The 26,046-nt window shown below is 40.1% G+C and overlaps 1 protein-coding gene across 6 annotated transcripts in view; it reads right to left on the minus strand.

Moving 5' to 3' along the window:
* PCCA (propionyl-CoA carboxylase subunit alpha) overlaps positions 1-26,046 on the minus strand; it is a 371,716-nt gene that overhangs the window by 251,338 nt on the left and 94,332 nt on the right. For all 6 annotated transcript variants that reach the window (XM_081297671.1, XM_081297670.1, XM_081297669.1 and 3 more), the window contains exon 7: positions 1,795-1,926. In XM_081297671.1, the coding sequence (XP_081153797.1) occupies positions 1,795-1,926 (132 nt within the window). The remainder of the gene's footprint in view (positions 1-1,794; positions 1,927-26,046) is intronic.

Here is a 26,046-nt window from a genome sequence, read left to right on the forward strand (position 1 = left end):
AGAAGTTTAGAATAGGCATCAGCAAAATTTGGGGACTATATGGTCTCTGTCATAACTACCCAGCCCTACCACTGTAGCAGAGAAGAAACCATAGATGATACGTAAAGAAACAAGCATAACTGTGGTCCAGTAAAACTTTAATGAAAACAAGCAAGCATAGGGCTCTAGCAATAATCCTTGGTTTAAAGATAAAGATGATGAGTTCAGTTTTTGACTTGTAACTTTCAAGGTGCCTCAAGGATATTGAGTATTGACAGCTGCTTAAGAAGACATTAGATATGAATTCTGAAGCTCAGAAGATATATCTGGAGTATTTGTTTGTTTATTTATTTGAAATTTGGCAGAAAAGATGGTAAATAAAGTCATGAAATACAACACAAGAAAATATCCTCCTGAGAATCCGAAAGAAAACCAACAAGTAGGAGTGAAAACAAGAGGGAGGATTTGCAAAAGAACTATGAAGGAGCACCCAAGTAAGTCAAAAACACTCACTAAAAACCAGAACTGAATAATGTGGCAGCAGAAGTTATATCAAGAAGGAAAGATGACCAGGAGATGCAAATGCTCAGAAGAGATTTAGATAAGGTCAGGATTAAAATTATGTGTTGTACTGAGCAAAAGGGAGGGAGTGCTGGGAGCCTTGGCAAGAGAACCCAGTGGCAGTGAGCAGGGAAGCCAGACTGCAGCAGAAGGAAGACAACTGAAAGGTGTGGTCAGGAAAGCTGTAAGGCAGATTCTAACAGGAAGGGCATCGTGCTTTAGGAATGGAGAACCCTCTGTGCCTTTGCACTAATCCTGTGTGTTCTGTTCACCGCCACAACTTTCTCATGCAGCCAAGTGATCAATACTGCTGCAGACTGAGCATTTCTAACACTAATGGAAATACAATGGAAAAAAAAAAGATGAGTGTTAAGATAGAAAACAGAAGAACTAATCTGTAAAAACTAGCTTGTAAAGGCTGAGACGGTGATTCTGGGGTGCGGGAGGAGCCAACTCTATACTAGCTGCAGAAGCCCTTCTCCTTATGAAGAGAGAGAAGGTATGACGTGAATGAAAAAAGACTAAGGTAACTACAGGTGTCCCTCAGTACCACGGAGGACTGTTCCACGCTCTCCCCACCACAATACCAGGATCTGAGGATGCTCAGGTCCCTTCTGTGCCATGGAGTGGTGCTGGCATGTTGCCAAGCATATCCCTCCCTACACTCTACTTCAGCCTCCTGCCCTGTGATACGTGCATGACCTGCACAACAGAAAACTGTCCAGCAGGAAATGCCAAACACAACAAAAGAAACACAGAGATTAGAGTTTTGCAGATTAACTCAGATCACAAGATGGAAAGTCTCTCTTCTCACCAGAAAAAATAAATGACTTTTCCTGGGATGAGGGGACTCACACATCTAGTTTCTGCATTTCCCCCTTGGCAGCTTTCAGCTGCAAGTCATGTGAGGAATGGTTGGGAATCTAGTCACCACTGCCTCACCAGGGTTATAATTTATATTGGTAAAGACAACATCACAATGTTCAAAACTTACATGAAATCCATAGATCTGACAGCTCCATTTTCAATCACCAAGTTTTTCTCTCATGAGGGCTAAGTCAATACTGATTCATTAAATACAATGCTTAAGGCACTTCTCTTTACACTGAAAATAATCCAAGTGTAAACAACACTGATTTTTTTTATCTCATGTATATCCAAAAAAAATGATAATTACATTTCATCCTGGAACTGTCACAAAATGTTTGGTTGGAGGACGGGTACTATAAAGATAACAGAAATACAGTTTCTCACCTTTACTACCCCATCAAAGCCAGGGATTGTGTTAACCTTTGCTTTCTTGGCTAATAATTTGCTTTCAATCTTGTCACCCATGGCTTGAATAGCATGTGTGTCAGGTCCAATGAAAATAACATCTTCTGCTGCCTGCAGAGAAAAACAAGTTGAAATTTATAACAAAAACATTACATAGCATGATAAGGAGTCATAATTTTATTTTTTAAAAACCATACATGTTTTCATAATTATATAATAACTATAATTATTATATTTATATATCAAACTGAAAAGTAAACCTCTGCACCAACACATTAAAATATACAATGCTGTATTGCTTACAGTACATGTGTACATAGACATATCGAACAAATTCAGGTCACAGAAGATCTGAAAATAATGCAGCAACTTGACAGCAACAGTATTCTTTAGAAAAGCAACCTCTATGACAAGATATTTTTATACAATACCCTGCACCCAATCAAAACAGTATGTTCACCTTTAAATTGCCTTGTGAATCTTTGTATCCTCAATACCCTGCAGCCCAGAACTTCATACAAAACACCCATACATACTGAATGCCAACTCTATTCCAGGTTTTGAGCTACATGTCAGGGGATAACATGGATAAAGACTACAGGATATTAGCAAATCCAAGGAAACATTAATAACCCAGAAATAAGGAGCAGAATTGTTTTACAACCTGTGACTACAAAAGGTGAGTCAAGAATACAGTGGGAACTCAACAAGAGAGTTATGGTTTCCAATCAATCAATAAATAAATAAGTGAATTGCTCTGTATAAGTTATAACAGCTCTCTGACAACGGGTCTATCTTTGTGTGTTTATGTCATAATAAGCAAAATGGTAGTGGTGAAAATAGTAAGTGGGGACACAATGGAATACAATATAGTTAGAGGCAAGGCAGATGTTGTCTGACATAAAGGATGACGTCATTAAGCAAAGAAAGTTAAATATAAAAAAGGAAAAAGCTGATGTGCATTCTGGACATCCCCAGGGCAGGATGCCTAACTACTGGTTCTTCTAGGACCCATGGTCAGGGTTGGGGTGACCATAAGTCACACTGCTTGTATATCATGTTACGTCACCTGCTCTACCTGTTGGGGTGGCTGCTTGTGAAGATCCTGGCAAGGGAAAGGAGCGCCATTCTCCTGGTAACCAGAGCCCTCACAGCTTGCTGCTTGGACAGGCCTCCCAGCCACAGTGGCGGAAGAGGAGTAAACCCACCCAGAGCAGGAGGTAGAAACAGAACAGGGAATCAACAAAAAGAATATGTGAGAAGATACATATTCGGGAGAAGAGATGATGACTTCAACTCTGCACATGTTGAGCTGAGAGGCCCAGGGGACAGTCTAGTAACCCTGTCTGGAAGGCCAATAAGGCAAGTCCAGGCTGAGATATGGATCATAAAAGGTTACCGAGTATAGAAGGAAGTTAAAAATGGCAACTGAACTCATTCAGAACAAATGTGTCAAAAAGCCACTGCCTCTACTGTATATTTCCCTGCTGCCCAGATGGGGAAAGGGAAATTTTAGATTCTGAGTCTGTTTCTTTGGGTGACCAGCAGTCTTCCATGCTTGATTGAAGGATTAAATAAAATAACATAAGGGAGGAAAAACACCTCTTCACTCTACCCTTCCAAGTTTATGGCTGAGTCATCCACCACTAGTGACAGATTAACAGAACAGAAGCACATGGGTTTATGTACTGTAAGTTTTACCTGACCCACAAGCCCTCATAAGAAAATGAAGACCCAAAGAGAGAGTTAAACTTGAGCATTTCTTATACAGACTTGATAAAGTGTGGTCAGTCATGGGAAATGACAGGGCAATCGCAGTAAACTGGGGAACCTCTCAAGGCCTGCTCACTTACTCGGGCATGCTCTGGGTCCCTCCAACCTTTCCTCCAGGGCCAGGAAAGGCCTTACAACCTGTTTAAGAGATACATCAAATAGTAGGGATAGGAAAGGCAGCAGGACAAAACAGTCACTAATATGGCAGTATGTAAAAATGTGGACGTGTAACCGACGTGATTCTGCAATCTGCATTTGGGGTGAAAATGGGAGTTCATAACCCACTTGAATCAAATGTATGAAACATGATATGTCATGAGCTTTGTAATGTTGTGAACAACCAATAAAAAAAAAAGAGATACATCAAAAAAAATCCCTAGGTTTATCGTCTGCTTGACAGGAGAATGATGGAAAAGGGTTCTGCTTTTGGTATTTTCTCAAACTCCTTCAGCTCACAATATTCAATATGCCTAGAGGCCATATTTTGGGGTAACTGCCTGAGGCCCATCAATTATAAAGTGAAGCACCAAGCTGTATACCACAACTATTAGGTGTTTGTTTTTTCTGGAACAGAATTTTTTTGTTGTTCTTTTTAGATAAACATGGCAGTAGAATGTATTTCGACATATTATACATACATGGATATAACTGATTCTAATCAAGATCCCAGTCTTGTGGTTGTACAGGATATGGAGCTTCACTGACAACTATTAGGTTTTCTCTACTACCCAGAAGTCCCAACAGACAGCGAACACTAGAATAAGACAGTTCGGTCCGCAGAACTCCTGTATAGACTATAGGAACCCAAATACCTACAATCATTAGTATTCCAAATGGCAAATTTGGGGTAAGAAACTTCTTTAGCCACAAAAGATGCTCATAAAGTACCTCTCCATGAAATGTTTGAATCTAGTTTTAGCAGAACCTATTGTCATAAAAAAATAATCTTATACAAAATCATAAAAATATAAAACACATGAAAAGTGGAGCTGTTGTACCTGAGAAGAGTTGGCAGACCCAGCACTCCCTGCAAACCAGGTCTCCATCTTTATAAGCCATCCATTATGGACCAGGGCAGTAATCATACTCATTTCTCTTTATCCCAAACCTGCCACTCACTAAATGCTATGGAAGGCAAGAGGGGACAATCATGCTTCCACACCAATTGTCTTTCCATATTCTCATTTTACCTGCTAAGACAGAAAAACTTCATTATAAACGCTGTTTTAAAAACCACTATGCCAGGCAGATGTAATCAAGCAATCAGAATACCCACACAGATGGAAGAGACAATGTAAATGAGAACATCCAAATACATTATGATTATAGAGTAAAACTTCTGATTAACAGGAGCCTGACGACCTGGACCACTGATTAACCAGATTTGTCTCGTGTATTCTAATTTGAGGAAAATTGCTCACCCCAAAATGCAAAATTGTCCAGAAAAATGCTCACATCAAGTATTTAGTAACTATTCTTTGTCCCATCCAACACAAAGGAAAAATAGCCACTAGTGTGGTGGGTGACTGTTCAAACAAAGGTTCCAAAGAACTAGCTCCTTCTTATCCATGTATGGAGGACTCCCGAGGTTGGCCCTCACATGCAATTCAAGCAAAATAAGAAAGCAACATCCTAGTATCCCAACTTCCATAATTCTGTGACCAAAAAAAGGAAGAATGAGATCATGGTAAGAGAATACTGATGAAGCATGCCTCAGAAATTAATACAACACACATTCTGTTAAAACATGCCTGTTAAAAACCTGTGAATAGGGCTGGGGATATAGCTCAATTGGTAGAGTGCTTGCCTCACACCCACAAAGCCTTGAGTTCAATCCCCTGCACCACCAAATGAAAAAAAACTGTGAATATACACACTTTATCTTCCAGCACTGTCAATTTAAAGGACTAGAAGAAATGATCAATCAATCCATAGAAATGACCATGCCTAGCACCCCAACTGTGGTCTCCAAATACCACTCAAAGAAACTAACATGAAAAAGAGAAACAAACAAACCAAGGCATCTTGAAACAATAAAGCTGTTTTAGAATAAAAGGAAATAATTACTATAAGAGTCAAAGTCGTGGGGACATTCATAGAGAGAAGTTGGAGGTGAAGATTGAGAGGAATGGGCTGGGGTGTAGCCCAGTGGTAAAGCACTTGACAAGCATGCATGAGGCCCTGGGTTCCATCCCCAGCACTGCAAAGAAAACAAAGAAAGAAAGAGACTGGGATGGGTCACATGGGCAGGCCTTCTGGGATCAGATCAACTGTTTACATCTGGATGACAACTGGATGCTTACTTATTTGCCCTATAATACTTCATAAGATCAGGCGTTCCGACCTACTAGTGTTTGCCAAGAAAGAAACTGCCCCATGCCATAAGGTTGCTGGAATCGCAGACAGCTGGGTCTGGACTTTCTAAGCACCCGAAACAGGTACCTCAGGCCACTTGTGCCAGGAACATAGCGACAGGCTCTACAGAGGGCTGCCCAAGCAGTGACAGAGGAGAAATGGATGAATGGGAGGCCTGGTCCTGCTTTCCTTTCCTTTCCTACCTCCAGTGGATTCGCTGGTGGGTAACCACGCTATACTGCATGAGTGCCACAAGCTGTATTTCATTATGCCTTTGGTAACAGCATATTACACTGTGCTGTAAATGTGGCAGACACAACCTGCAAACAGATTTCTTATTAAATGTAAATAGTTTTTGTTTCCAACAAGGCAACTACTGGTCCTTCAATGTAATATTACCTAACCTTTGGGTGCTTTCTTTAAAAAACTGAAAAACAAATGAACAATTCATTTTAACACCAGTAAGGAATTTTAGGCACATTAACACCTGAGCTCCTAAGAGTTACTGTGTAAGAAAGGGCAGGCTTGTCCTCCAGCTTAGGAAATGCATGCTGAAATCTATGTTGGTCTTTCTTTTTTTGTAATGGACCTTTATTTTATTTATTTATATGCGGTGCTAAGGGTCAAACCCAGTGCCTCACACATGCCAGGCAAGCGCTATACCACTGAGCCACAACCCCAGCCCTCTATGTTGGTTTTTAACGTAAACTCATTGTACTTTAAAAAATAATCATGGTGGGGGGAGAACATTTAAACAGAGAAGGGAGGCACATTCCTACTGTAATATTTATGGTCGTGAAAAAAATACCAGTCCGGTGGGTAAGGAAAAGCTCTGCCACCACTACTACAGAGTATCCTAGAAGGCCTGAGCCCAGCACTGAGACAACGCAGGCTGGAGAAGGCCAGAGTGTGAATCCCAGTTGATCCTCCCCAACACTGAATGGCAGCACCCTCTAAGAGCAGAGCAACCTGAAGCAGGGTGCCCTCAACCAGCACAAAACCTATCTTCTTCCACTGTTGGTCAACTCATGATAAACTAAGAATCCAATTTATATCCTAGGGATGTAGCTCATTGGCACAGAATTCACCTTGATCCCCAGAACCATGAAAAAAAAATTGTGATTCATTGGGATAAGAACATACAGCTGTTGCTCAGTACGCCTATAATTTCAGTGGCTCGAGAGGCTGAGGCAGGAAGATCACCAGTTCTAAGCCAGCCTCAGCAAAAGTGAGGTCCTAAGCAACTCAGTGAAACCCTGTCTCTAAATAAAATATAAAATAGGGCTGAGAATGTGGCTCAGTGATCAAGTGCCCCTGAGTTCAGTCCCCAGTCCCCCCCACCGTCCCCCAAAAGAGGATAAGAACATACAGGAAGCTGCTAGTTGTGAGACACAGGTAGCAAAAGAGGGCAAAGCGTCTATAGTAAGCTTCTAGATAAAAATATAAATCAATACAGTGTTTTAAGTTGTTTAGCATGCTAAGTACAAGTTCAACTGAAATCTGGTACACTGTGTATTCTGCGACTTGGTTTAACCAAAGGAACCTGTGTCTTTGCTTCAATATTGCTAGGATCTGGGTTTCATTTGGTCTGGTATATATTCTGTATTAAATGTCTACTTGGCACGATGCATTCAGGCTGCAATATTACTTCCAGATGACGACTATGTACAGTGTTTAGTTAAGGACAGAGAATAGTAGGAACTTTCTCAACTTTATTGGCAGAAGTCAGGTTTTCTAGTTAGGTAAATTTTAAGGAATATAGTTAAATCTAAAACCCTGTTTTTCACACATAGGTGGGAAGTGAGCATAAGGGCATAGGACACTTTCTAATATTTGGCAATGGAATAACTTCCATTTCTATTTTTCAGCTAATATTAACTCAAAAAAAATGTTGAATTTCTCTTATGAAATGTTTTGAAGTTTCCAAACTACTTGAGAAATGGCAAACAAGAAGTTCTTGGTACTTGTTACTTTAATAAAACCATCTAAGGCTGAAGTGTAGCTCAATGATAGACCACTGGCCCAACATGCCAGAGGCTCTGGGTTCTAGCCCATGCAACACAAAAAAAGAAAACCCATTTAAACAAAGTGTAAACCTCTGGATATTTTTATACTTTTTAGGTAAACTTTAAACTTTTGGGGAAAATATTTTTTAAAAATTCATATTAGTATGTTTCATATTAATTTTGGAAATGTTCAATTCTTAGAAGACTCAGATTTCAGTCTGTTGATGTTTGCCATTTCTTTTATGCATATCTGATTTTCTCCTTTTTATTTCCCTATAATCGACACTGATATCTACTTCCCTAGTCTCACTGATTGTAAAGAAGAAAGAGGACTGGGCATTTATGCTTCAACATTCTATGCTCTTTGTGCAGATCAGGATACTAAAAAGAGATGAGCTAACGTAAACCTGAGTGGGCCCTTAACCTTTCTTCTCCTAGGGACAGTAAATGCAATAACATTTCCAGCTGAAAGACTGGTTCCAAGTCCCTAATGTTTTAGAATGCAAATGAAGCATTCTGTCTTCTCCGTCCCTGGAGGTGTTCCGTGTGAGAAAGCATTAAGAGGTTTCTAGGATTAGTTCCGTATATCTCCTTTATCATGTAAAATGCTAGCTAGACTGTTGCACTAGGAAGAATTAAAGAAAAGCAATAGAGAAGACACCCAGAGAAAACTCACTAACTTGTTTAGCAGCGACACTGAGAAAATGGGAGTTAACAAAAACACCAGTCTTTGGAATGATTTTTGTCTCCCTCTTTTAAAGAGATAATATTAGAACATTATGAAAAATGCATTGCAAAAAGTTTATAATCAGTTAAATAACACTAAAGTTCCTTAAATTAAATTACTAAATATCATTCTGCTATCTAGCATTTTCAGAAAGTTACATTTATGTTTGCTTTATAATCACAATAATTTTTTAATTAAAAATACAAATTTGACAGTTTTTCTTTTAGATGTGGCTTTTAAGAGGATGAGGGAAGATGGCTTCATGCCAAGTTTGGCAGGTATTGGTAAGAACCTCCTTATACAAAATGATCTTAGGAATCACTTGTTTTTTGAAGTTGTAATTTCTTCCTTTTATACCTCTTATATAATCCTCTCATTTTATATCCCTACAGTTTGGATATTAAAAATAAGCTGTTTTCATAGCTCCCTGATTCAATTCTTTTTGTTGCTTCAAGAATACTGAAATTAACTTTTACTTTTTGGTTACAAAATAATATCTTTCTAGTTTAATTTTGCAAAATATATTGCAGTAACTATGAATTTATATGAGCAATTTTATAGTTAAAGCAGAGAAAAATGGGGGTCTGATAGCAATTCAAACAGCATGAAGATGTAGATGTCTGGCTTCTCACTGTCTGTTAACAGACAGAGCTGCCTGCACTTAAGAATGGGAAGCTTGATGGCTCAGTGGTAGAGCTGCTTGCCTGGCATGTGTGAGGTTCAATCCTCAGCACTGCATATAAATAAATTTAAAAGAAGACCTATTGACAACTAAAAAAAAAAAAATTCTTTAAAGAATGGGAAGCTGGGATGCTAGGGACAGGCAAGAGACCTTTTATTTAGTTAGGATCACGTATCAAATTGAATTTTACAACTTAGGATATTCTCTGAATCATGTGGGGTTGTAGCTCAATGGCAGAGTGCTTGTCTAACATGTGTGAGGCCTTGGGTTTGATCCCCAGCACAAAAAAAAAAACAAAGGAAATAAATAAAGTTGAATTGTGTGGTTCTTCTATTTCTTTTACATTTACTACAGTCAATGTTCCTCCCTATTTTCTGTACTGTGTCTCCTTTCTTTGAATCAAGGTTAGCTTGGTTTTCGTATAGCTTGATTGACGTATATTTGCAATTAAAGGTAATGTGAGATTTTACATGCCATGTATTTCTAGAATATAGCGGGTGGGAAATAAGGACTGGAGCGAGTGCTCTGCCTACATGTGGGACGTCCCATTCTGTCAGCACACTTAAGTTGCGGGGCTCTGGTATGGCCTACATTATGAAGCTTATTTCAAAAACTGAACAGAACACTAAAATAGGAGATGGCATGATTTCTATCTAACTGCCTTAAGTGAATGCTTACTAGTTCCTCACTCTTCTCTAAATCCTGTCACTTTTATACCTTTTTGTAGTCACTTTCAATGACACAAGAAAGTCGAAGTGGCATAAAGACATACTGGAATGATAAAAGTTAAGATTAATCTGTGGATGGGAATCATTGTTTTTCAGATAAAGGAAGTTTTGAAAAAGGAATATAATACTGCTAATAACAACCACAATACTCATTTACTAAGCATTACTTACAAGGAATTACATTAGGGCTTTACTCTAAAAACCATTTTCTATAGATTAATATTTCAGACATCAGAGTCTAGTTTGTTTACACAGCTGTAAAATCTTCAATTTATTCTAGAATTAATCTTACTTCTGCATGACATTTCATACCTATAAAAAAGTGTCTTTTATATCATTTCTTCCTCAAAAATAGGGGGAGGTCTAAGAAACCAGTAAAACATAAATGATATTTCTACTTAACATGTCAGTAAAATGAGGATCTGTGAGATGACATAAACTGCCCATGTCACCAGACTGGTAAAACAGCATCGAAAAACTATGACCCAAACCGCTGTAACTCTGCCACTTTCTCCACCATCTCACCTGCCTGGAGACAGGTTCAGGTGGCCAGTGCTTAGGTAACAAGTCAAAGACCACAGGTTGATTTCTGGGAAGCAACCACACATCAGGTTGATTGGTGACTGTCTGATTGGTGACCCTTCTCACTCAGAAAGGGCTGTTTTGGACAGACCTGGGTTTTGCACAGAGTTTATAGTCTAGAAAAGCAAACAATACGCACACCCAACAATAAAAATCACACAGGGGGAGAGGTCAGCCAATGCACCAACAGAGGTAAAAATCAGATACAGTGAAGGAGTCCAAGAGGGGAATTAAAGAAGGCACTAGTACAAAGGGCAGCCTTTAGGGGGTAGGGGTGGGGAGACCAGGAGAGACTGAAAAGGGGCAGGGGAAACAAGTTAGACATGCAGGAAAGCAGCTCTCTTGCTGAATTTAAAATGTTCTTTGATCATTAGAGAATGATGACAAGGCCACACTCAGCTGGTGCTCATCCACAAGGGTCTCTTCCCTTTTCCTTGAGTCCTGTTACAACCAGACCCCAGTTTTATACTACTTCGGTGTCTGTTGAGTGCTGGAAGTCATCATGCGCTCATTCAGCAAATGGCTGCCAAGTACCTGCTAGTTTCAGGTCTGTGTGGGCCAAGTTTGGGGATTCCCTGACAGAGAATTAATAAAGTAACCAGGAAGACAAAGTAGAACAAGCAATAAAATCACAATAAAGCACCCCGGGGGGAGGTGCCAAATACTTTGGGGAGCTAGTAGTGGTAACTGGAATAACAGGGGGATGCAAGCTTTGTGAGCAAACTTAACAGAGGTTACTGCAAAATACACACACACACACACACACACACACACACACACAGTGTTACAATTCAACATGGTCAGATGACCTAAGACTTCCATCCTTCTCAAAAATTTCAAGCAGTGCCATCCTACATCCTAACCTTCTAGTTAAATAAGACTTGAGAACGTAATCGTGTCCCTTCATTCAAGTCAAGCCTTGTGAGTGATGTGGGTAAAACTAGCACCATATCAACTAACAGGAAGCATAAACATTAATCTTAGCAAAAGTCTTAAAATGTTTTGCCGCCCTTTGGGTGCATGTCATGACCACCTCTCACCCAGCCTTCTGAAGGCTGACACCACTTCCCCCACACCACCTCCCATACCACTAGACTTAAAATTCTTGGGCAGAGTTTTAAATTATACTCATGTGTAAAAGACAGTAATTAGAGACAGTAGATTAATGGATAAGAGCAGGGACTGTGGCACCTCCTGAATTTCAGTTCTATCATATCCCACCTAGTTGGCCACAGATGAGTGACAACCACTCTGTGCCTCAATTTCTTTTTTTTTTTTTTAAAGAGAGTGAGGGGGAGAGAGAGAGAGAGAGAGAGAGAGAGAGAGAGAGAGAGAATTATAATATTTATTTTTTAGTTCTCGGCGGACACAACATCTTTGTTGGTATGTGGTGCTGAGGATCGAACCCGGGCCGCACGCATGCCAGGCGAGCGCGCTACCGCTTGAGCCACATCCCCAGCCCCCTCAATTTCTTTATCTGTGAGCAATACATGAATCAACATGGGAAATAATTAGTACAGAAGTTACCTGAAGATTAGGACTTCAGTACTACTTAAGCATGAAGGAATTCAGGAGTCACAATTGTACACCTGTTGGCTGGTAAGGACTCCCCACCTTCCTGAGTATAGATTTTTTTCAGTATCTGGGAGCCTAAGGCCTGAGAGTGGTACTGCTGTTGCCACTTCAGTCATGACTAAACCAGGCCCATTCTGAAGGAAAAAGGCTATGCCTTCCTCTACCCAAAACTCAGCTTGCCTACATCCTTGTGCTCACTATGTGGCTAAAGCAGAGGCAAGAGGCCTCCCCAAAAGACACTGTTCTCAGAAGAAGGAAAAAGGAATCAGAGTCAACATTAAAAGTGTCCACCATCATACACAACCATTTATCCTATCACAATGAGAAGAGGCACAGATGGTGCTGGAAAACAGACAGAAATCAAGCTTTCATGAACACCAGCTTGGAGAATGAAGGCTCTTCAGACAATGGAAAGCCTCTGAGAAAGTCTGAAGGACTTAGGAAAGATCAGCTGGCCACAGGTGGCTTCATGGGAAGATGAAAATGAAGAGCTCACTGGACCAGGTGAGGCGGGTAAAGAACAAATTCATAAGGAATATAACCGCAGGGGGAATGGAGTAGAGAGAAGAGGTGAGGAACGAGGCAGTGGTGCAAAAGGCATTCTGCGGTTGAGAATGCTTTGCTTTCAAATGCTCCATTTGGACAGTGCATTTACTGCACCTGACAAGGCTCGGACTCTGTTTTTGTAATGCTATTAATTACATATAGACCTGAAAAGTCCTGTCGGATCTGGGGCTTCTATGGTCCACACCAGAAGTTGAATACAGGGACTATAAGAAATCAGCGTAATACATGAACAGTCACAAGGATGAAAGCATGAGCAGGGGGCGGCATGCCACTCAGCCCGCCCCTTACCAACCGGACAACAGTGCTTCATCACAGGATGCACATGGTCTGTGGACTTTCTAACTTCTGTAAGAGGAGCCTAGAGTCTAGTTAAGACCTGCCGAGAAATCCAGGTCCACACGTCACAGAATGACAATTCACACAAAACCCACTCTTTCTTCCCCTCTGTTAACCAATAACAAAGCCTTCAGGACAATCAGGCCTTTCCAACATGGCTGTCCTGGTGAGCGCAGAGTTTCAAATTAACAACATGTACATTGCTCTCTAGCTTTGTGCTGAAAAGACAGTACAGAAATTATCTTAGGCTGTAAAGATAAAAATTTATGGATTTAAAATAAAAATGATACAGAATTACAAAACAATAAAAAATTATAATCATTGCTGGCACAACTAAATGGCCAAAATATATCTGTAAATAATTGCTTTAAGCATACCATTTATAAATTTATAAATAAAAATAGAAAAACTTTCTTTAAAATAATTTAAATCTCTATTGCAAAGACTCTGAATGATGTCCTAGGTCACCCTCAGACCACATACAATATATTACCCTCACTTTGTGATCAGCCTCATGAAAATGAATGGGCTAACAATAGCACTGCCTCTGCCTGAAAACCCAGTGCTTCCCACATTTCATTTCGCTTTAGAGAAGTCCTTTTTCCCAAGTTAATCTCAACCTGTGAAGTCAGAATTCTGATTCTTTCTTACAGTGCTTTATCTCTTTCTCTAATTTTTTTAATCAAAGAAAACAACATCTAATCCACAAACTCAAAAATTAACAAACAGATATGAATTTATTAAACATCCACAGAATAGGTTTTTGTTTTGTTTTGTTTTTTTTGGTACCAGGAATTGAACTCAGGGGCACTCAACCACTGAGCCACATCTCCAGCCCTATGTTATATCTTATTTAGAGACAGGGTCTCACTGAGTTGCTTAGTACCTTGATTTTGCTGAAGCTGGCTTTGAATTTGCAATCCTCCTACCTCAGCCTCCTGAGCCACTGGGATTACAGGAGGTGTTTTTAAACTTGTTTCTACACCAACTTTGCAATCATCAGCTTCCAAATCTTACATTAGAAGAGCTATATTTAGGTTAGGGGAGTGAAATCCTTGCCTCTAAAGTATAATTCAAATACTTTGGGAAAACCAGAAATTTTAGAAATATAACCTAATACTAATGTCCACATAACCTACTAGATTTTACATGTTTTATCATGTGATTTTCAATTATCTCAGAAAATTTTAAGTTCTGAAAATAATTCCTCAAAACACTTCTGAGTTCACTTTCTCCATTCTCAACTGGCATGAACTAAAGAGAATGAAAATCTAATATTATTAAATATAATTATTTGGCTATGTTCATTTAAACTACAGAACACATTCTCAGGTTTCCTCCACACTAACTATTTTGTATTTTCCATTTCACTGCATACTCCCCATCTGACAGCAGAAACAGCTGTACCATGTTTTTTTTTTTAATTCACATAGTCTTATGGTTTTATATGAGCTATCCCCCAAAAGCTCCTGTGTTAATGAAGAAATGTTTGGAGGTAAAATGACTAGACTGGGAGGGCTGTGACCTGATCAGTCCATCTCATTTGAATGGACTAGCTGATGGTAACTGTAGGCAGGTGGGGAGTGGCTGGAGGAGGTGGGTCACTGGGGGCCTGCCCCAAAGGGGGCATCTTCCCTGCAGCTCCTGCCCTTTCTCTGTCTGCTTCGGGGCCAACAGGAGCAGAGCAGTAATCCTCTGGCAGGCCCTCAGCCACAATGTTCGGCCTTACCTTGGAACCAGAGCAATAGAGTCGGCCAGCCATGGATTAAATCTCTGAAACTGTGAGCTCAAAATACACTTTTCCACCTCTAAGGTGTTCTTTTCAGTATTTCATCACACCAACAAAAATGTGACTCACACATATGGTCACCCAATGTCTCTTTCTAGTGATCATAAATAAATACGTGCTTATGACAAGGATGGCAAAATGTTTATTAAACTAAATATATTTGTACAGATAAATAGCTATTTCAAACATCATATCAGGACAAAATAGTTTATATTCAACTAAAAGTCATACTCTACCTTTGGTCTCCTTTATGAACATTTTTACTAATGGGTAAAGTTACACCAACATATTGATTGCCTAATTTAATGATGCCCAACAGCTGAGAAAGAATCACAAAATGCTAATTCGAAGCTGTCTGAACTAGACAAAATAAGACTGAAACTAAATAGAAAACTGAATATTTAAGAATCAAAACTCACATAACAAATATAGTGAAAAAGTTTAGTACTTCTAAGCAGAAAACTAATAAACATTATTGAAAGAAATAAAACTAAAATCAATGGAGAAACACTATGTTCTTGGATTGGAACACTCAGTAACATAATGATATCATTTCTCCCTTAGTTTACTTATAGTTTCAATGAAGTTCCAATCAAAATGTCATCAGTTGGGCTGGGGTTATGGCTCAGTGGTAGAGCACTTGCCCAGCACATGTGAGGCACTGGGTTTGATTCTCAGCACCACATAAAAATAAATAAATAAAATAAAGGTATTGGGCTGGGGTGGTGGCTCAGCAGTAGAGCACTTGCCTCACATGTGCGAGACCCTGGTTTCGATCCTTAGCACCACATAAAAATAAATGAATAAAATAAAGGTATTGTGTCCATCCACAACTAAAAACATATATATTAAAAAATAAATAAATAAATAAATAAATAAAATGTCAACAGGTTTTCTTCATTAATGTTGATAAGCTGATACTAAACAAAATGGTCCATGAATTCCCAAAACATTCTGAAATAGAGAAAGAGACTTGCTATAAAATCTTAGTAAATTTGACAACGCAATAGTGAAATAGAGACAAATAGACCAATGGGATAGAGAGCACAAAATAGACTCATTCATGTATGAGCACATGGACTATTTTCAAAGTACACTCTAGAACTGTGAAAAAAAAAAAAAAGTCATCTTTTAAATAAGTAGCTCTGGGACAACTGAATGTCCATATGGAAAAAGAATGAAACTTGATCCTTAACTGAAGAGCACACCCCTCACCCCTCACCCCCACCCAAAAAAAACCTTATCTACCCAGGTCCACTTGTGAAAGCCAAAAAATAAGACTTTTTAAAAGATAACATAGCACTAACCTAACAACCAGAGACATGAAAAATTGTGCTCTATATGTGTAATGTGAATTGAAATTCATTCTGCTGTCACATATAACCAATTAGAATAAACAAATTTTTTAAAATGAAAAAAAATGAGCCAGCACCTCCAAAAGAAAAATAAAACTGCTAAAATCATAACCTCAAAAAAAACCAAAAAGCCAAGAACAGAATTGTAACTCAATTCTACCTGAGTTCCACCTCCTTTTGGTTCCAGGTTAATTTATTAAAATATTTATGAATGAAAAATGGACCTAATTTGCAAATTTACACTTCCATGACATGAAGAGATGTGGGACTGAAGAAAACTCAGGCACACAGTTATGGAGTTGCATGCAAGGACACTAATGACAGCAGAATGGAGACCACCCAGGCCGGGGTTTTTTTCATGGTTTCTTCTGGGCTTCCTCCTCTAGCACTGTGATTTTTTTTCTTTTCTTTGCTGGGCCCTGTCCTACACAGACACAGTCAGCCAAGCTAATCCTCTGGACATTTAACAAACAGAATTCCCTTTCCACATGGTCTTCAACACATGGGCAAAAACAGTGATGACTCCCAGGCGCGGTGGCAAACACCTGTGATCCCAGCAGCTCAGGAGGCTGAGGCAGGAGGATCCAGAGTTCAAAGCCAGCCTCAGTAACTTAGGCCCTAAGTAATTCAGTGAGATCCTATCTCTAAATAAATACAAAAAAAGAGCTGGGGATGTGGCTCAGTGGTTGAGTGCCTCTGAGTTCAATCCCCACTACCAAAAAAAAAAAAAAGAGAGAGAGAGAGAGAGAGAGAGAGAGAGAGAGAGAGGAAAACAACTGAAAGTAAATTCTCCAGTAAAAATGAGATGAGTTCATTGCCAGAGCCAGCTTGCTTTCCTTTATGGGAAAAGTGTAACTAATAGCAACAGCTCCCAGGTTAGCAAAGTCCAAAGGTCGTGGTTACCTTAGTAACCCTGCAGTCAGTCAGTAGTCAGGTAGCTGCCACCTTGGTGGTCTCCCACAACCCCCCATGGTGTTCCTCCTGACTAGTCACCACTGACAAATTGCCATTGTGAAATTACAAAACCAACAATTTCCCAAACAAGTCAGCAGAAAAATGTTGACAAAAGGGTGAGTCTCCATCTTTAATTCAAGAATTTGAATGATCAGGACTTCTACATGAGTTAAAGCTCTATAATTTCTCAACCATCCAAACAGAAGGAGGTGAAATTCAATGATAAAGACACAGAAACTGCCTCACCAAAGATTGTCAATGTAACTAAGAGACCATTTGCTTTCCAAATATATCTTAGAGTGGTGTGTTCAAACTACTGGTATCAACCCATTAGTGAATTGTAAACTCAACCTAATGGATCATGACCAGGGTGTATTTTCAATTAAATGAAGTGGAATAAGATGAATGTCAGATGACCAAAAAAATGACAAAAAAAAAAGCACTCACCTAAAAGAAAAAGCCTGATACACTTTAGAACATTGAAAAGATAATTTGTTCATGGAAATGAAGACTGTGAAGGCCACAGGGTGGGGAAAGACATCTGTACCACAGGATCAACCAAGCAACTTCAGAATGTAGGAGAAAAAAGAGAAAAGTCAGTAGAAAACAGTCAAGACCAGTCGTCCCTGGTGGAGCTTAAAAGAAAAGAAAAAAAGGCAGGAGCTATTAGGAAAATGCTAAAAAACTATACAGAGCTGGGCACGGGGGTGCACGAAAAAAGGACTGGGATGTAACTGGGTGGTGAAGCACTCCTGCGTTCAGCACCTAGTACCAAATACCAAGAACCATACCGAGATACCACTCCCGACTTCCTTGGGGATGTGACACCTGGGCAGTAGGTTACACACAGCACTCAGGTGGCTTTACACTCTGCTGTAGTTGTTTAGAGATCCCTAGTTCTATTTATTTGTTTGTTTGTTTATTTGTTTATACATACATACATACATACCAGGGCTTAACCACTAAGCCACATGCCCAGCTCTTTTTTGGCAAATATCCAACAGAGAGGCACACCAAGAGATTGGTGAAGATGAGAACGTGTTGGAAGAAGCATAGTTTATAACAAACAGAAAACAACCCAATGTCTATCAAGAGTGGACTAGATACACTAATTATAGTATATCCCAAGAGAATATTACTATAAAGAAATAGATGAATATTTGAATGAAACCCACAAATATAACATTAAGTGAAAGAAGCTATGAAGGGAAAAAAAAGCATATGATTCTAAATAAAATTCAAAAAATAAGCAGTGGGCACAGTGGCCCATGTCTGAAGTTCCATTTTGGGAGACTGAGGCAGAAGGATTTCTGATCCCGGGAGTTCCAGACCAGTCTGACCAACACGGTGAGACCCCACCTTAAAAAAATAAACAGGCAAAACTAAACCACAGTTATAGGAAGCATATTAAGGCTGCAAAATTGGAAAAAGAAAAAAAGGAAATGATCTCCATAAAAGTCAGATAGTGGTTGCCCTGAGATGGGAGCAGGGGCAGAGGTTATTTTTAAGGAATAAAGGACTTCTGGGAGCTGAGATTTGTCCTTTTGGCCCAGGTAATATGCAGGTGTTCACAATAATTTGTTAAGCTGTACACTTATATTTTGTGTATTTTTTTCCAGTATACATATTCTATTTCACCATAGAAACTATAGGTAAATATTCTAAATAGGTTTCCTGTTAACAGGGAAGATTTTCTAACCATTAAGGGTGAGACAGAAAGGCCTACATCAGGTATTCATAAACCACAGCTCCTGGGCCGACTTCAGCCACCTCCTGTGTCTACATAGTCTATGTGCTAAGAAAGGCTTTGACATTTTTACATAGTTGAAAAAATCAAAAGGAGAGTAATATTTCATGCTAAAGTTGGCACAAAATTCCAACTTTTGTGTCCATAAGAGTTTTATTGGAACATAGATATACAGATTCACTGAACCATAGCTAGGGCTGTTTTCACAATTACAACTGCAGAAATGAGTTTTTTAGGAGAGAGCTAAATAGGTGTGACAATAAGGCCCACAATACCTAAAATATTTCTTATCTGGCTCTTTATAGGCTAAAAGCTTGCCAAACAGTGACTCATGCAATAAGAAGGTTAAGAGTCCAGTCATCTCAGACTGAATACCCAGCACACAGAGACACCTTAGGAGAGACTTGTATTTGAAAGTGTTTGTCTACTTAAGAGCATTAAATACGTCCCATGAATGGTCTAAAATAAAGGTAGACCATCTACCCCTTAGACTTATTTTTGCTCATTAAGCAAATACATAGAAGCCAGAGTGTTCTGGGCACTAACGAAATAATAATGATCAAAAGAGAAAAACTCTTGAGGTTGTGTAGGTCATATTCCAGTGGGAGACAAAGTAAACAAAATACATATCCAGCAGCAAAAACTGCTACAGGGAAAAATAAATTAGGAAAATGGAACTCAGAATGTGAGGTGGCAGCAGTACTTTGTACTTTTAAATAAGATGGTCAATAAAAGGTCCCTGAAGAAATTGACACTGGATTGTGGCCTAAAAAAGGTGAGGGGAGTGAGTCCTGTGTATACTTGCAGACACAGTGAACCAGGCATAACCCAGCAAGCGCAAAGACCCTGGGGTGGTAAGCCTGCTGACCTTAAGGAACAGTCAAATCACAGTGAACAGGAGGAAAAGGATGTGCGGGAAGCCTTGCAGGACTTAGGGTCTTACTCTGGATGAAACAGGAAGCTATTCCAGGCATTTTATTGTCTGGTTTTCAGCAGAGGCATACTGATACCAGACCTCTATGTGGACAGGTCATTTTGCAGGCAATCGGAGAACACCCTGGAGGCAGGTAAGGACAGAGACCAAAGAGAGCCCAACGCCATGATGCAAGTGAAAGAGGTGGTGGAAATCAACTGTAGGACTGGAGGTGGGAAGCAGTGGTCCAATTCTAGGTTTGTCGTGAAGGTGAAGCCAAGGTTAGTTAAATGTGGCCTATCAGCAAAAGTGATGACAAATTCCTTGCAGTTTACTGAACTGAGGAACACAGCAGGAACAGCAAGCTTGTACACACTGATCCCATGAAACATTTGCAATGCTCATGAGTTTTCGGAAAAGCTTGAAGGTATACACTAACTCAAGCCCGGCACCCACAGTCCTTTGCCATCTGAGTTTACCTTTACATCATACATGACAGTCCATCAAAACCCACTCCTCCACAGCAAAAGGAAGGGTTTCTTCTGCCTCACCCACATCACTGCCCACACTGCCCACCCCTCCTGGAGCATCCTGTCCACTCTGTGTGTCCCTTCTCATCTCTGTCATCCCCTCTACCCAACTGCCCCCCATTTCCATTGACCAGTTCAAATGCCACCTCAGGACAAAGCTTTTCTAAAAACATCTCCCCATCAAAACAGACATGTCACCAGACTTCCTCATTCGGCATCTACGACTCTCCTCAGTTAAACTGTCTCATCTGCCCCGTAAACCTCCTCAGGGTATCGAGCCAGCTTCACCAGTGTGTTCTCCAGGATCTACCACTTCAAACAAATTCGGCAAGTTCTCAGGGCTTTCCTGATCATGAGTCCCTCCTAGGCTGTGTGTTTGATAACTGATGATACCACAATTAAACTTAGCTTCACGGGAGCCCAGGACTTTATGACAAGAAGAATTTCCTAGGAAGGAAACCAACACCTATACAAATACAATCAAGCAGCTCTTTCTTACTAATCCTCTCTCCCTGTCTCCCTCTCTGTCGACCCTCCACACACACACATGCGTGCCCCCTTATCTGAAGTCTGACAATCTTATCTTCAGCCGTACCCACTCCCCCCAGTAGATTCCGCACGCCCTCATGCAATGCCTACTCTAGACTGTGCTAGTACAGTGGCCGTGCTGCCCCAGAATCATGTGATATGAGGGACATTCTGAGGAGAGGTAACCAGCTCCCAATGTTCTTGCACTATCGTTTACCCTACAGCAGAAGCCCCTCTGCTGCAGCCCTTTTGGATGACAGGACCCTGCTCCCTGGACACAGATGACTGTGGCAGAAGGCAGCTGAACCAATTAGAATGACTGAGTCCCAACGCTAGAAATGAGGAATGAGGACAGAGAGAAAGAGACTTTCCCCCTTTCAGGGTAACACGGAAGCTCAGGCACTACAGAGCCAGCGTGTTCCACAGGGCCCGAGAGCCAGCAAGCAGAGGAGGAAACTAGAGAGGCATAAATTCAGTCCAGTAAGTCGGGAGAGCTGGCCAGTCTCAGTTTCCAGCACTTTCTTCAAGCCTGGCTGTCACTGTTAGATTCTCGAGGTACCCATGTGTCCTGCTTGCCCAGCAACATCATTAAAGGCAACTCACTGTCCTGACATTGGTCCACAAAAAAGAAGTGTTAACATGTTTTAGGCCCTGAAATTCTAAAACCTTAAACTAAATATTAGTAACCGAGTATTCTTTCACTCCCAAACCCAGTACAAAGTGAGAGTTATAATAGGAATAAAAAAATCTAATACCCACAAAAACGTTTCCTGCAAAGGCAAGTTCTGTACCCCATTTTGTTTTTTAACTAAATTCCACAGTGTCCATCACAATGGGTTAGGAAACTGTTCAATACATATCTGATAAAGAACAAAATGCTGTCATGAAACACCCCCACTTTTCCTCTAAATACAATATCAGCACTTTTTTTTTTTTTTTTTTTGGTACTGGGGATTGAACTCAGGGACACTCAACCACTGAGCCACATCCCCAGCCCTATTTCATATTTTATTTATAAACAGGGTCTCATTGAGTTGCTTAGTGCTCACTTTTGCTAAGGCTAGATTTGAACTCACAATCCTCCTGCCTCAGCTTCCTGAGCTGCTGGGATTACAGGCATGTGCCACCGTGCCCAGCTCCTACCAACACTTTTAGACAGAAATTCTAAAATTATATCTCCCAATTCTAGACTTCTCTGCCATTCTCAATGAACTGCCTTATTCTGTATGTCGTCTTTGTTGTGTGGCCACAATAGGCTGCCTGAAGCAACCAAGCCCTCTCATTCACAAAAGGAGGCAGGAAGGAGGAGGATGAGTAAGAAGAGCACCTGGCTTCCAATGCCTCTCTCTCAAGTATGAGAAAGTTCCTTTCCTGGGAATGCCAAACAAGCTTCTCCAGCATGTTTCATTGGTCCAAATTGGCTTAATCCAAATCATTAATTGTCAGAGAAGATAAGGTGATCATGACTGGCTTCAACAAATCACCTGTGGTGGAAAGGATGTTGGAAAAGTAAACTGTCCACAGGAAGGTAACCCAGTGTGTGTGTGCAAACATGAGCCTATATAAAAGTCTGGTCATATGCAAGTATTCCTTCAAGCATATTTATACTACACTTTAACAACAGAGAAGGTTAAAGAAGCAGATGAAGCCAGGTATGGTGGTGCACACCTGTAATCTCAGTGACTCTGGAGGCTAAGGCCGTAGTCTAGTCCCAGCAACTCAGCGAACACCTGTCTCAAAATTCACAAAGATAAAAAGGGTTGGGGAAGAGGGAGAGCACCCAGGGGCTCCATCCCCAGTGCTGCCCAAAAGAAAGCATATTAGTAATTAACCGGGAGAAAGATGCCAGAGGACCAGAATTCAGAGCAGCTACCTTACACTGGATACCACAAGATCCCTCGGGCTTCCACATCCACCCCTAAGTCTTCTTAGATTGGAAGGGTCAAAGGTTTCTAGGAGTTGTCTTTCTGGGGTGCTTTTCAAGACTGTGTCATCTAAGCCACTGTGGAAAGAAGAACCTTGGATCTTGGTATTGATCCTGGTAGGCAAGGATGAGGTTTACTGAAAAGTTGATGACCTGCAAAGTATAAATTAGAAGATAGCTTTGCTTCCACAGAGAGATGGGATCCTGATCCCGAGAATAGTAAATGAAAAGTTACAGAGTGTGGACACACAGGTGGATGCACATGAAAGTTTAATTATTTCTAGGGCACTGCTTCTTATCATGTTTTGTAAACAGCTATAATTTTTCCTACTCCTATATCCTAATGGTTTTTAATCACATAATTCTTCAGTCTGATGTGCACTACTGTGGTAGTAATAGCAGTGCATCACGTCAGGCTGAAGCTGGAGCTCAGTGGTAGAGCACTTGCCTCGAACGTATGAGGAGTCAATCCCCATCAATGCCCCTGGCCCAAAACAAGAATGCCAATATGTCACTACATGCTTGAAACTCCCCCAGCAGCTCCTGGTGCATTTGGACTGAAATCCCAACTTCTTGCAATGGCCCCAATGATCTGCTCCAAGCACCTCCTTTCCAGCCTCACCTCCCCATGTGCTCCCCATGCTCCCTCGCTCAGCTCTCCCCCACACCAGCTCCTTGCTCTCTCTCAGCACGCTGCCGTCATCCCTAACTCAGATCATCCCCAACTCAGATCATCCCCACCTACTATTCCCTCTGCCCATCTCTGCAAGTGCTGGCTGCTCCCTCTTGTCTTTCTGCTGTTAGTTCCAGTGTCAGCTTCTCTGCACCACCACCACTGTCCCCCGCAGCCCCCCACCCACACACAATGATGCCCCTACAGATGACTGCCTTAGGTCCAGCATTAATCCCTGATCCAATCAACTGTCAACACAGTAACAGGATCCCATGATAAAGAAAGCATGGTCGGTCATTCACCAACAGGAACTGCGCCAAGAGGCAAATACAAGCAAGAATATAAGCTGCAAGTCAAGTATTCCTGACCAGACGCGCTGAAAACATAGAAAAGATTAACAAGCCCGCCTCACTTCCCTAAAGGGTCATGAGAGCAGCTGGGGCCCAAGACGTGACAGGCTTTTACCCCAATTCCAGCACTAGCTGTGGGTGTCCGTCTTCTTTCTAGTAAAATGCAGGTGTCATCTGTTTGTCTTATGCCTTGAGAACACAGTCAGCATAAGAGACTGCCTTGAAAGTCATTTTGAGCCTTTAAAAGAATGCATATTTGAGTTATTATTCATTTGTATATAAATTATATTTACTCATAAGGTCAAAATTTCTTGTGAGAGCAATAATTATTACAATCTGGTACTTAAAGGTATAAATATTTAACTTTGTTATTATTCCATAAAATTCAAGATAATCAAAAAAAATTGTGTGCTAAGGATTTTTTAACAAGAATTGGCCCCAATGACAGCTATCTGATATCTAAATTTTTTATTAAATAAATAGGCATTAAAACAAAATTCAAAGGGGGTCTGGGATTGTGGTTCAACAGTAGATCGCTCGCCTAGCATGGGCAGGGTGCTGGGTTCAATCCTCAGTACCACATAATAAATAAATAAATAAATAAATAAATAAATAAATAAATAAACAAACTATAACTAAAACAAAATATTTTTTTTTAATTCAAAGGAAAATTCTATCAGAGAAAATGGTAATTCTGTATCCAAAACAAAACAAGAAAATCACCTCAGCACCTGCCATAGGAAAAGCTGCTGGGACCCCCCCTCCACCCCATTCTTCTAAATTTGGTGCTTCTTACAAGATTCTGTGTCAGCGATTGAAGCCAGAGCTGAAGCAGAACTATTGAAGTTCACTCTCAAAATTCTTAAAAACCCATTTGGGGCTTGTCAGTGGGGGGTAAATTAAAGCCGTATGTATTGAGAAGCAAATAATTTGAAAAATGTACAGGGGCAATGAACCCTGAAGTTATCAGGCATCAAAATGATTATGAAAGTGTTTTGTATAGTTTAGCTAAGAGATCAAAATTTTCTGTCTTATAATTATTTTCTAAAAATGTATAAAATCTCTAAGCTTACCCCTTACGTTAAAGATGCAACTTACCAATTGTATTTCAGTACGTAGGACTATTAGCTCATTTGCCCAAGCACCTTTTCTACTTTTTAAGCTTAAAAAAAAATTCCATACAACATCCAAGTAACCATACAGGACAGATTTCTCAAATCAAATTAACAACCCAATGATTTTCTGGTAGCAAAAATGCATTGCTACATAACACATTTATCAGGTACTCCTAAGTGGACGGAAAAAAAGAAAACCTAAATTGAACTGAAGTCTGGCAATACTGAGAAAGCCATCTCAGAAATACTACCAAAAACCGTAACCACTATGAAAAACAGAAATGTACCTCAAATATACAAAACATTTGACTAAGAAAAAGAGAAACTCCACTTTCAAATAAACCATTAGCAGGGAACTTTGTGTCTCTTTCACAAGTGAATTTTCAAAAACTTTGTATAGAGTGACTATTTGGTGCCATGTTCTCATTTTCAGTAACTAGAAAATTAAAATGTAATCCAAACAGTGGTAATATTTTCTTTCGTCATTTATGGTTCTGAAAATGTCTGAAGTCCTAAGTTATTTTTACATGCTCTACTTGAAGGAATTAATTTCTTTATCCTTATGCTTCATATCTTAAATGTTTTGCAAATGGTAAAAACAGATATAATCAATTTTCTTTTCCAACAGGGGGCCATGAAGGCTTCCTTCACCAAGAGTCAGATACTCCCATCTCAACACAGGAAGATCGTGTGTGAATATGACTTACAGCTCACTTTAGGTTTTTTCCCCCTTTTCTTATTAAAAAGAATTCAATATATTTGCTAGATAAATAATGAACTTGAAAAACAGGAGAATTCTACATTGCCTTATGTGACATAAGTCTACCAAACCAAGTATCACTAAAACCAGCTAAATACCCACTACACAAGAGAAGAGCTGTAATGGACAAAGTCTACAAAATTAACAAATAAACACTATTCGGGACTCTGGAAGATTAATCAACTTTTTAACACTCCCCATATGTACAAGCACTCAAGGTAGTGCTCATTGTCACTTGACAAGTTGCTTAGCATTGCAAAAT

The sequence above is a fragment of the Spermophilus citellus genome, assembly GCF_964194105.1.
Source record: "Spermophilus citellus genome assembly, chromosome: 1".
In the NCBI taxonomy this organism is placed as follows: domain Eukaryota; kingdom Metazoa; phylum Chordata; class Mammalia; order Rodentia; family Sciuridae; genus Spermophilus; species Spermophilus citellus.